A 13,313-nucleotide genomic window follows, 5' to 3' on the forward strand; every position below is an offset into this window, starting at 1 on the left:
GGAGAGGGAGAAAGGGAGAGGGAGAAAGGGAGAGGGAGAAAGGGAGAGGGAGAAAGGGAGAGGGAGAAAGGGAGAGGGAGAAAGGGAGAGGGAGAGAAATGTAGCCTGGATAACAGTAAAAATAACTTTGCCCCAAAATATTATATTTTAGGTCACAGCATAATTCCTCACATTTTCCATGAAAGCTTTCATATGCGATGCTATCCTTGCTAGACATTCACAGGAAAGAAAAATGAAGCAGAAATTCCTTCTTTGGCAAACTACTGTGTAAAGGAGTTGCTGCACTCTGCATAGTAGGAGAAGAAAGTATTGGGACAAATACAAAGAAGTAGGCCAAGCTTAATCAGGGACCAGGGAGCAGTTTGCTTTCTTCCCCCGTATTGTGGATCTTAGATATACCACTAGGAAGTTTTTGATATTGTGGTTCCAGTGCTGTCAGGGAGAAAATTAGGATGGAGAATGAACTAGACGCCAGAAGACAATGGCAAATCATGAGCTTTCTGAACACATCGCAAATTCCCCTTGCTCTTAGGAATCTGTCAGCTTTGGACATACAGGCTAATCCATTTTCCACAGAAGAAACAAACTCCTTAATAGAGCAATTTGACAGAGATCAACAAAAACATCTTACTAACAGTTTCCTCTCTCTAAATTTTATTGTGAAGGAGATTTTTAAGGATAAGAATTATGTAATTCAGCAGTTAAACAAGTTTAAGGAATTTGAGGAATGCCTTTCGTATACTTGAGTAAGAGGTATGATACTAAGCCAAAGCAATACTCCCTTTGTTCCATTTTAACATCATGATCCCACATCACGGATGTACTACTCATGGGCATACCATCTCCTCGTAAATAAGGAGGGAGCTTCCTCTGACAGAGGAACATCCTCTTTCCCCTTTGCTTCCTTAGCGGGYGCTGTCTTCAGTACATGGAGCAAGGAAATAAAAAGAAGCTGTGGTGCTTTAACAGGGGAAAAATCATTTGTGCTGTGACAGAAAAGCAGGTGACTAACTTGGGCATCAGGGCCCTAGAATGGCTAACACATCACAGAAAAAACTAGAATCTTTTCTAGTAGCACACTTCACTTGAATCCTATTGAGAGAGCTCCCAGCTGTATTCATTAGCATATATTCAGTGGCAGTTGTACTTGTTACAAAAAGAAGATGCTATTTTTAGTGAAAGGAAAACAAACGCAGACTGTCAGTTTCACCAAATCTGGACTATAAATGGTGTGTGTCATATTTTGGTCTTTTGCTAGGACAGATAAAAATCTGTCCCATTTAAACACTGCTTCTGGAGAACACTGCCAAAAATCAGAAGAAACCACAAGTTGTGCAACACAGTGAAGTTCCCAATTTTGAAAATGCTCTCAACTGATCACATCTGTATTGCGATTTAATAAAGTATTTTGTTTTTTTCCCCACAAAAATTATTTGAAGATCTATTAGCATTCCTGCAAAGGCAGTCACATTTAATTCTACATATCATTACTATTTTAAAAGCAGATTTCCATTCCTTATTTTACAGCAGACATTTTATAAGCACAGGGAGTGGTACTTAGTGAATAATAGCTGTCTGGCGAATGCTATGTGTCTGTCAAATCACCATGATTCTGGGGTGGAATGAACAGTTTTCTCTCAATCCAGCTGTCATATTCTCAATTTATTTTTACATAAGGAAGATGCATTTTCAAAAAGAGCAGAGTCACACACAACGTTTCTCTAAAGGTATACTGCTTGCTGACATTCCTTTAATTTTTCTTTTCTAATGATCATTATAAAGCTGATAATAAATAGATATCATTTGGTTTTCTGAATGCAGTTCTTTCATTATCCAAAAATATGACACCGTTTGCTTCCAAAACAGCAACTTCTAAAACAACACATTTTTCAAAGGAAGGAAGGATTTTATTACATTGTTTTCTTACCTTTTATGTGCTTCTGTGAGTGACTTCTCTTCATTTTCTTGGTCTATTTTAGCTGTAAAAATACAGGAAAATAATTTGCTACAAGATGAAAGATACAGATGCTGTTTTATGATAACGTTCACTGTAAATATGTCATAAGTCTTGTATCTATTAATATATTAAAAACACTTGAAAATGTACTGATTTACATCAATTCTGAGAAAACTACTCAAATTATGATATCCCCATGAAAATAACTCAAAGCAAATTTTAAGAAAAATAAAATTAAAAATTCCCCCAGTAATATAAACAACAGCAACCAACTCATGAAAATAACTCTGAAAATTTAATGAATACAGGAATTTGTCAACCAAGAGGAGGAAGAAAATCTGAATGAAAAGTAGGAAGGTTCAGCCTCCCACTCATTCTAAAAGTTGTTTGAAAGTTAAAAATAAAAGCTCTCTTTCCCCAAATAGTTTAGTTTAGGAATGGGCATTCCTAAGCAAGAAAGAATCAGGATGTATTAATTACTCGAATACTAGAACCACTGTGCACACAGATTGAAAACATGACTGTTTTTATACAGTGAAAGGAAATTACCATTTCATGAAGAAAATTCAAAATACTCAACTGTCATTGCTACATATTGGTGAAAAATGATCTATTTTCCACACATTTTCTTACGTTTTATTTTGTACCCATTTTACTTAATATAGATGGGAATTTTGATATACAAAATCTCCAGGAATGCGCACACTAACTTAGGCATCATCAGTGTGCCAAGCGATAGCACAAACTGGCTGTGCACATATGCTTAGGTAAGACTTATACTTGTATATACACTGTATACATTCATATAGCATACCTAAAGTCCCATTTATGATCTGCATGTTTTAGTCAAAAGCGTTTTAGTTTGGAACTTGATTCCCCTTTTTGGTCTGTTAGAGTACTGCCCTGCTAACTTTCAAGGAAAAGTTTAAGATTCACTTCCAGGGAGTCAGTGGGCTTTGCGGTATGCAGAAGCTCCGAATTTTCCTGAAGACAAACGCCAGTTCCACAGAATTTACATGAAAAACTGAAAAACAGGCACAAACTTTTAAACTACCTTTTCTTCATTCTACTTTCCTGCATAGCTCTACAATAATAATTATTTTTCCATATTGCAGATGTACCACCAYTGAAATAGGAAATGCTGGATTTAAATTTGGCACAAGTGAGAATAACAACGGAATTATTAGGGAAGAAAAATAATCACTATTTTTCTGCTATGATGTTTCAATCAAAACCACTTTAGAAACATACACTAACACTAAAATAGGCATGGGAAACCCGCAGCAAAAATTCAGAAATGGAGTTTCCCTTTTTCTCCCTCCCAGTCAGAACAAGGATCAGAACTATGGGTCTGACCCTGCAAATGCTTGTTACTATCTATATGTAGTCCTCCCAGTAGGGTGAGCAGGGCCTGGATTACTTACAACAGCAAACATTGTATCTAGTAATGATTATTTGAAGGCTCAGACCCCACCATTGTTTTGCTTAAAACAAAAAAATCCCAGCAAACCACAGGAAACTTGAGGGAGAGCTGGGTAAACGTTCTCAAGAAAACTCAAGAGCACGTGAAGTCTGCCTGATTACGGGTTTCATTACCGACTTGAAACTTGGCCCAGATTCTTCAAAAGGTCTGTGAGGGCTCACAACCCTTTTGAGTGAACCTGGGCCCAGTGTTGAGTGAATCTGGGCTGACTTATAGTTTTGCATGAAAGCCTTGCCTTGCTTTGGATGTGAAACCAGGTGAAAACCGGCAGCTTTGACAGTTTTTTTTTTTTTTTTTCCTCTCCATACATTGATCCTGGAAGTCAAGGTATTATATGTTGTAAAATTGCATGGTACAAGAGAGAAGAAACTGCACACAAAATCCCTGGATGTAAGGAGCTTCGATATCTTATTCTGGGCTAACACTTTCACTAAGTATCTTCGCATGCAATTCCTAAAACAAATAATTCTATTACTGAAATATTTAACTTAGACTCTGCTCAGTTAAACGATTTTTGGAAATGGAAGATAGCATGCTCTAGCTTATGACAGTCTTTTAGTATACATATCATATTTGAAGGATATAATACTTTTCATCATTTCCAAGACTGATGGGTCATAGCAGCAGCATCTGAGCTGGCTAGGTGTTTTTTTTTCCCCTTCCTTTCCTCCCACACCATTCTGCACATGCTTACAAAGAATTGTTTACCAGACAACAATGGGGAAAACATTCCATGATTCATTTTTAGAAGGAGTGCAAGCACAACAAATTGTACCTGGCTCTTAAAAGTAGGGTTTAAAATGTCTCCATTCTGAAGCAACTTTGGCTTCAATTCTAATTTAAAAAGGCAAGTTACTATTGATGGTACAGAGAGGAAATAAAAAAATACTTCAAGTATCTGTACTTTTAATCACTTCATTGAGAAGGGAATATTGCACAAAGAAAAGAATCTTGAAAATCCCTGAATGATGCAGATGCATGTAATAGCATTTTTAAAAAAAGTAATACATACATACATGCATGGCAGCTAATATACTTGAATAGAGAGATTTCATCCTGCATCAGATCAACTTGCAGCATTAGCAGAGTTTTTCAGGAAAGAATTTACTCTAAAAGAAAATTCCCTTTTAGAACGTTCCAAATACATAATGACACTTCTAAACCTTTTGCACATTATCAAAAAATTATTATTCAGGTGAGAATCTGACTTGTAGTCCATTTACTTTCTTATTTTTCTAGATGCAAAAGGTTACAGAACAGCATTAAAATGATTCTACTTTAGCAAGATGACAGGTGTTACCAGTGAAAGAGAAGAAAATAGAGTACAGTCAGGGAGCTGCATCTCAGTCTAAAGCAAATATTCAGAAGACTACTTTTGCAGTAGCACTACAGTAAACATCTCAAAATTATACATAGTGGCTAGTCAAAGGCAGATATTAAAATTTAACCAGCAARGGAAGGCATCTTCTTTGTATGAAAAGCACAGAAATATCACTGTCATCTGAATACAATGGAATAACCATTAGATGCTGTAGCAATATGAGATTCTTATACTTTCTGGAATTGAGCACCAATATGATTCTAGGGATTATCAATATTCCACTCTGTACTAATCTCCCCACTGGTAAACTGCTTTCAACCCATGTTTCTGCTGGTGTAGGGAAAAATAAATCCAGAATTAAGAATCCAGTGTGAGGATACAGCTTCCAAAAAGTTCCAAACATTTCTGAATATTAAGGTTATGATGATAGATTCAGTTGAAGAGTCTCACAGTGCATTAGAATTTACCATTTCATTCAGTATAATGCATCTTTACTCTCATTTCTGCCTCTAAAGCAGTTCATCACAACTAGTAGGGAGAACGCCTGAAAAGCACCAGTTTGACATTCTTCCTTGYTGGCAAGCCTATACCAATTAAGTCCTGAATACAAGCTTCAGAAAGGTGCCCATGAGGAGACAAGAGTGCTGAGAGAAAACTGTATTTCTTTTTACAGAAGAAAACTCTTCCAACGGGTGAAGCAAACTAGAGAAAATTCCTACCCATTTCATAGTGATCCTATGGAATCTGCAGAATTATGGCAACAGCCAGGGCAGGCAAATCGGTCATTCGCACGTGTACAGTGGCACCTGAGCACACCTGGGCCCCTTAGCTCTGCCACTAAAAATTCTCCTTCTCTGTCCTCAGGAAGSAAGATTAGTTCAGAAAATCTTAGAGCTTTCCTCTGAAATGGATTAAAAGCCACATCTGCTTTTGCATATATTCAGAATCCTTCAGGTGACTATAGTAGTGATTGTTTGTAGGCTCTTATGGCAGATGGAGCAGTTTCTGTTCTTGGGTCAGTGATCTTTCCCAAATGAAAATATTCCATATTTTATTGACTCATCGTCTTCTCTCCAGTCTCCTGCTTGGAGTAGTTTTCTTGATCGCTGACACTAATTAACTAAACAGCCTCCAAAGACACTGTTCCAAACATATTAAAGAATATATTATACCAGGAAATAGTAGTCCCTATATTTTATGCAATGCAGCAGGGAGTAGAAATAAAACTTAGTTTTATATCTCTGCTTGCATACTTTCAATATCTTGTAGGGCTTTATATGCAGCTCTCATAATCCTGAAAGCATATATATCCTGTAAAATATATTAAAAAGGATATATTTGAAAAACAACCCCAGGGCATTTCAAAAAACATTACCATACTAAACAAAGAACATTTTAGAGTGAAAGTGACCTCTTTTGGAGCAAGCTAGAGGAGCTGCTGTAATCTAGTATCTACTGTGTACACTGAATTAGTTATCTAATTTCCTTTTCAATACTTCTTTTGAAATGTCTTAATGCCTTCTTGCGCGATGATGTTCCACTGTTTGCCTGCTTTTTCCATTAAGATACCTTCATATTATTTAATATTTGTCTCCCTTTAGAGCAAGGCCTATACTTCCTAAATACTTTATATATTTGGTCAAAATTCAAGTACATTCCTTCCTCCCTATGTCATTCTTTCCCAAGAACTAGGATTGTACTGTATCCCAGACTCTTCAGTCAATTCTTTTAACTACAGGGTATATGTATTCCATTAAAATTTACTCATGTCAGATCTTCTAAATGTCTATCATTATTTTTTTGTAATTTCTTTAATTTACTGTTTGATGCTTTATAACCGGGGCATAAAACTTGACTTCAAGAAAATCAAGATGATCTTTCAAACCAGGCCTCACAAACAAAGTCTAATTAATTAATTTAATTCACAAAAGCTCTGTTGTTATCAATATATACCTGCATTCCAGAATGATATATGCCTTTATTCTATGTTTGCTCTTCCAATTCTTTTAGATTCCAGTCCTGCAAAGATTACCTATACACTTCTGCAAAGACACATATGTGAATAGCCATACTGAAGTCACATAGGCATTTAAGAAAATCTGAAGCATCTCAGATAACTGAATGTGAGAAGTATACACAGGAATCCTAGAAAATGACTGTGTTCAGCAAAACACAAAACAGTATCATTCACTTTTCTGTAAATAGTCTTTTTTTTTTTTTAAAAAAAAAGAAGCCTAGAAGATGAAATTAAATGAAGAGCAGTTCAAAGATAAATACATAAGTCACCATGAATTGCCCCACTGACCTCAATGGCAAGTGGTATTTCAGACATATTATGCTAAATTCTTTACAGGAATCAAGCCACTCTGTGAACTAAGAACATTTTCAAGTATATTTTCATTTCTGTCCAGCAAACTTTTTATGCTATTCTCCTCCAAATTTAAATCATTATACCTTCAACATTAAATCTCATTAAAAAGGTGGTTTACATTAATATAAACAGACTCTCTATTTTCTGTATGTACAGACATTGTATATAACTTCTGTTGTCTCTATTTTCTCAGTTCTTGCAGTTTCTTGTTTGAAAATGCAGCATTTCATTCTTTACCCCCTCTTCCAGACAATTTAACAAATCTAAGAAATATTTGCCCTAAGACTAACTGGGAGGTTAAAAACTTACAGCAGTTCTTTTAATCTGAGACTATTCCATCCTTGTGCTATAGACATATTATTGAAAGCAGTGGAATTAGAAATCTTTTTTACTGAAAAAAGAAAAATCTCTATAAATCTTTCCAAACCTTTGCTTTTCCAGGATCTTTATAGAGAACATATCTTTTTCCCCAGTGGTGCTGAGTGAATATTAGCTGGAACTAGTGAAAATAAATCAAGTATCTCCTGGAGCAGGGCTACCAACTTGAAAACAAAACAAAAACAAAAAAAGCCATAAAATCCCAAAGCTGAGGGACAGCCTTTCTTAAAAGGAATGTGGAAGGTAGCATAGTCATCCCTCTGCTGACCCAGACCTTGAGATGGCCATCAGAGGCCATGAGGATACCTTCTGCAGGTATCTCATACATGTGACCAGGTGAGAAAGAAAGCAGAGACAGAAGAAAGACACAGGATGAACAGCCACCACAAACAGAGGCATTTAGTTACACTGGTACAACAATCTAATGTCCATGCCTACAGGAACTTTGCCAGAGCTCCTAATCTTAAGACGTTCCATTCTTCTCCGTGGTAGATGTGATTTTCAAATGCTCTAAAAAACCACTAAATTAATACTTATGGCTATTTTATTTGGACATCAGCATACCATTCAACACCATATTTTTGAAATATCTGACAACATTAACTATCAAAGACATCAGGATCACTAGAAAGGTCTTAAAACCCCTCTTTCTTCCCCCCTTGGGTCTTACTAATGTGTTTTGTCTTAATTTTTTAAAGTTTGTTGTTGTTCATTCTCTTTGTATGTTTTATTTTTGCTATAATGAACTCTAATGTGGTGGGGGACACGAGCGGCACTGGGAAGAACTAAGCAGTCATTAACGATAGAAAATACCAAAAAAGAAATGGGTTTTGCGTAAGACTAAGGGAGAATAATTAATCTTTAAATGATGACAGGACTGGTACTTAGTGGCTTCGTAAAAAAAAAAGTATTAAAACTTAAGCTTAAAATTGAATATGCAATAACACCAGGAGCTTCATGAAAAAAATATACTCAAAATAACAGTAAATAAGGATTATCCATACTTGTGCATGCAAAAGTACTAGATAAACACAATTTTTAAAAAAGATATACCTTTTGGTTCAAATTCAGAAATGATTTTGAGTAGACCAAGTCACACTAAGAGGACATCTATCCTAGATTCAAACATCCATCTAAGAACTTTTGACCCATCAGAACTTTTTGTTGTTGGCCTGTGTTATGATCTTGACCCAGTGATTACTGTCTGCAGTCACTGTCTGGCCCCAAACTTTGTTGCAATTTAAGCTATTTCTGCTGAATCAGTTTCAAAGGACTATGAGTAAGGAGATGCATGCAACTGCCATCCCTTCTGATCTCCTGATCTCTCTTAAGGGAATATCACAACTTCTCAGGTAATTGAATACAGGAATGCATCTGAGTAATCTCAGATGGAAGGCAACAAGAATCCTTTCATCTGCTTGTCTATGTTCTAAATCTTTTTGCTTTTTTCTCTTTTTATTTAAAGTGTTAACTAGTATTTGTTTATAATTAGCTATGAACGTGCTTTCCAGTAACTTTCAAGTGGAGCCAGGATTTTATTTTTTTTTGACAGATACAATGCCTTTACAATGAGTCATTACAGCTGCGCTGCCATAGTTTTGAGAATTTCTATTCACACTGAACAAAGGTCCAAGAACATTTGGATGGCTTATTATTATTATCTGGTATATCACCCTAAGAAGGTTTTGCAGTGGAAGAAAGCAGGATTTCTTCTGGGAATCCCAGCAGGATTCCCACGTCCTTCTAGATTTCCTACAACAAATTCACAGAAAGTTGTGGGCAGAGAGAACATCCACTCCCTCTCCCCCATTTTCTAACACTTTCATGCATACATGAAACAGAACATTTAAATACTTCATTTAGGCCCCAATTTCTTCAAGATAACTGCTGATGGAGTATCTAATATGCTGGGCATTTTTCTAAATATGTTGTTCCAGATTTTCCAACAGCTATAAGATAAACACATGCACATTTGTATTTATTCCAATCAATAGCACTTCACAGTGACTTTACACTCTCACACAACAGGAAAAACTCAAATTATATGGTATCGCCACAAATTATGAGTAAGATCTGTGGAACCACAGCTTAAACTTTTAATGAATATGTAATTACTGAAACAAAAACTTTAAGGCTATTTTATCAACAACAGACTAAATAAAAGGAGACTCTCCAAAGAAATGACTACTTTAATTAAGGATCAAAATCCAGGAAAAGTCCTACCTACCCCTCATAATCTTTCTCACAACCCTTCTGACTTTTTGAGTTTTAAGCAAGAGGTGTCAGAAAAGTTGCCACAGGGATAACTGGCTTGTGGCAGCCAAGTGTTCATAGCAATGTCTCTTTTTGATCCTTTGATGTTGGCTCTTCCTATCATTGTGAAGCAGAATTCACCAAGCATTGGATTGTTCATCCACTAACAGGGAACGTGAGCTGGGTTTAGATTGTCATGAGGCAGGTTAGTTTTACCCTATTGATGGTGTGTTGTTACAATAGTAATCCTGCTCAGTACGAGAGGAACCGCAGGTTCAGACATTTGGTGTATGTGCTTGGCTGAGGAGCCACTGGAGCAAGGCTACCATCTGTGATATTTGCTCTTCCAGTGCCCTCTTTTAATTCATCTCTGTCTGGTAAAGGACAGGTTATCTATCACCCTCTGAAAGATGACATCTACTGTCATATGAACAGGAGGGTGAACGGGGGACCCAAATCCAAGACTTCTGAAAAGATGTCACACCATCATGCTCTAATCATGTGCATTTAGGAACTACTCACTATAATGTTGTTATATGTCACATTTGAAGCAGTGAAATATGTTGTATTTCATGTGCATATTTGAGTACCTCCTCTAAACCTACCTCACCGTCTTCCCTGCCACTGATTCAAAAATCCAGAACAGTCTCAGTCAGGTCAGGACTAGGTAGCAAACAGACTATTATTTACCATATCTAGAACTAAATGTATGTTATTATGTACAGTGACGATACTGCAAGATTTTTCAGGCCTGATTTAAAAGGAAGACTGTCCAGCTGTAAGCCTGCATCCTGCAGCACTGGAGCCCTGCCATGCTGACTAGTGCCAACGCAGAGGCTAAGTAGTCTTACTTAAGCTTTACTGTCTCCGTTTTTCCTTCTCCATCCCAAGAACTAAATGGTAAAATCAAAGTTATTTGAAAAGATCTTGGGTGTCACTGGAGAAAGGATGTAAAACATGTATTAATTTTTTTTTCTAATTATCCACAAGGTTTTCACTAACTTCTAGTAATGCTTGAATTTGCTGCATTCATTCAGAATTTTTGAGGGTAGATGGTCTGTATCAGTTTCTTGTTACTCTGACACTCATGGTATTGCCCTTTTCCCAATTAAAGCCAATATACCTTTTTACTGTACCACACCTGTGCTGTCCACAATGGACAACCTATAACCATATCTTTGGATGTGCATAAAAATGCTTAAATGAGGTCTTGTGCCAAAGGAACAGATAGCTGCCATCCCCACTCTAAAGGTTTGGCCTTTCATGTCTTGGCCTTGTCTTTGAGGCAGGTGAGGCTAATTCATTGAAGCCTGTTTAGTGTTGCAAATACAAAACAATGTGAATTAGGATTATTATGTAATAATGCACACCAGTGGAGGTGCTGACAATGGAGGTAAGGACAAGTTTATACAATACTGACGTTAAGCTATTTATTAGCATTAACATGTCAGTGCGAGATTAAAAAAAATACTTTCAGCACTCAAAGAACTAGTTTAAAAAGCTGTTTCAATAATCCAATGAAAAGAATACTAACATAGAAATGTAAACATTCACAGAATTAATTTGTTTTAGTGCAAATTCCTCCATCTTTTGTTCTAGTGTTTGTATGTTGCTCCTCCTTCATATTCCTCCAATAATCTTTTAAAATGAAAAACTTTGATTTTTTTATCCTACTAATGAATACATTTTGCTAATAAAAATATTTAAAGTGAATGCCTCCACATAACTACAAATATTCAAACCTTTTAATGGTCTGGTACTTTTTTTGTTTAAGCAAAACAAAGATATTTCTTAGCATATATTCCTAATAATATTTTTACTCATAGAATTATTTTTTAAAAAATTAAGAAGTAATGCTATGTTCTCCATTATATTAATCAAATTATAAAAGCAACATTTAAAGAAAGTGGAATCTGCAAAATCAATCATTCTGGACTTAGACAATGCCAAAATTAAGATTACCCTAGCAATGTTCATTTGGCAATCATCTGTACTGCTTCTTCTGGAGCCAGGAACTGAACCCAGCCATCCAAGATTCAGCCTGATGCTTTAGTCTCATTCACAATCCATCATCTGTTGATGCACAGCCTTTTGCTGCTTAACCTAAAAGAGCAAGTCATGGCCAACTATCTGGTTGCAACTACAGAGATAAATACAACACACTTTGTGATTTATACGTCCATTTACTAAAGGTTTGGAAACTGGATTCAGAGACTGGATTGCTGAATGCTGTTCCTGGCAAAAGAGGGAGACTGTTACAGACAGTTCACCCCAGAGGACAATTTTAGCATCTTTATTCTGCAGGACTACAAGGACGTGGCTAGAATTTAGGTTTGGAGAGTAGTCTGTATTCCTGGGTCCAGCCAAATGAAGCCTTGTGCAGGCATTCACTAACAATAGCAGGATTACAGAATTTTGTAAAACACAACTAGAAAGAAGCTAAGATTGAATGATGACCTTGCTCACTCTAACTTACAAACATACCAGAATTATTCCAAATATTTTTTGATAAACTAGCTAAGCACCTGAAAATTAGGTATTTACTTCTTCTATAAGCAGTCCATTCTAGTGCTTAAATAATCCAGAAAGAAATTATAAATTAAATAATCCAAATTATAATGCTTTTTCTAAAGTCTAAAATAAATGATACTGGTTTGGCTTCTGAATATGATATCAGATGACCTCCTCAGCTTACAAGTCTGTGACACTAACACAATTTTTAGTAACTACCTGGAAAAGCTGTGATTCAAACATACTGCCTCTTCCTAGGTGCCAAACCAGACCTACTTTTCTAAGGAGTGGCAGCTGCTGCCTCCTATCAGAAGTTTCCTGCCTTGTCAGGCTGACAAGTACACACAGCCTAGCTGGAGTCCCATCAGCAATCACCTGAAGGCTGCTTTCCACTGCAAGTTTAACTACAGTTAAAACCGGAGTGTTGTGACTCATTTGTGGGCTATCCACACTCATTCTTCTGAGAGCTGACTGTGCTACCATGTGGGGACAAAGTTAAAGGACTAAACTGCTAATGAGACACCTCTGTAATCTGCACGCTGACTGGTGCCCTCCAGTACTTTCCCACTTGTGGTTGTCCCCCACCTGTCCATCCTGAGGAGGCAGACACACTGCCCCACAACCCCGTGGAAAAGAAGCAGTAGACTCAGCTTTTTGAGCCAGTGGATGTGATCTCAGATTTTTTGTGTCCCTATCCCACCCACAACTAAGATCTTAAGGGACAGGATTCTCAAATAGTGTTTTCCATTGTAATCTATCTTATTCAGACTATGATAACTCATATGGAGTAACTTACTGACAGAAAACTTCACTGAAGGCATACCCTATATTGAGCACAAGCAAATAGTACTTTTCAGATGCTGGCAATTTGGCCTGAAAAACTTCTCATTGGAACAGGATCATTTATCTACTAAATATCAGACTTATGTTTCATATCACTCAAATACTGGAAACCTTCAAGGAAATGGTTAGAAATATGTAACAAAAAACAACATGCCTTTTAAGACTCTTACACACTTTGACAAATTTTTTCACAAAC

The 13,313-nt window shown here is 36.5% G+C and overlaps 1 protein-coding gene across 1 annotated transcript in view; it reads right to left on the reverse strand.

The window, feature by feature from the left end:
• Nucleotides 1-13,313, reverse strand: part of FMN2 (formin 2) — a 170,266-nt gene that overhangs the window by 32,035 nt on the left and 124,918 nt on the right. Inside the window, exon 17 of the mRNA XM_026082406.1 lies at nt 1,928-1,979. Coding sequence (XP_025938191.1) covers nt 1,928-1,979 — 52 coding nt within the window. The remainder of the gene's footprint in view (nt 1-1,927; nt 1,980-13,313) is intronic.

Source organism: Apteryx rowi, unplaced genomic scaffold (genome assembly GCF_003343035.1).
Source record: "Apteryx rowi isolate R43461 unplaced genomic scaffold, aptRow1 scaffold_576, whole genome shotgun sequence".
Taxonomy (NCBI): Eukaryota; Metazoa; Chordata; class Aves; order Apterygiformes; family Apterygidae; genus Apteryx; species Apteryx rowi.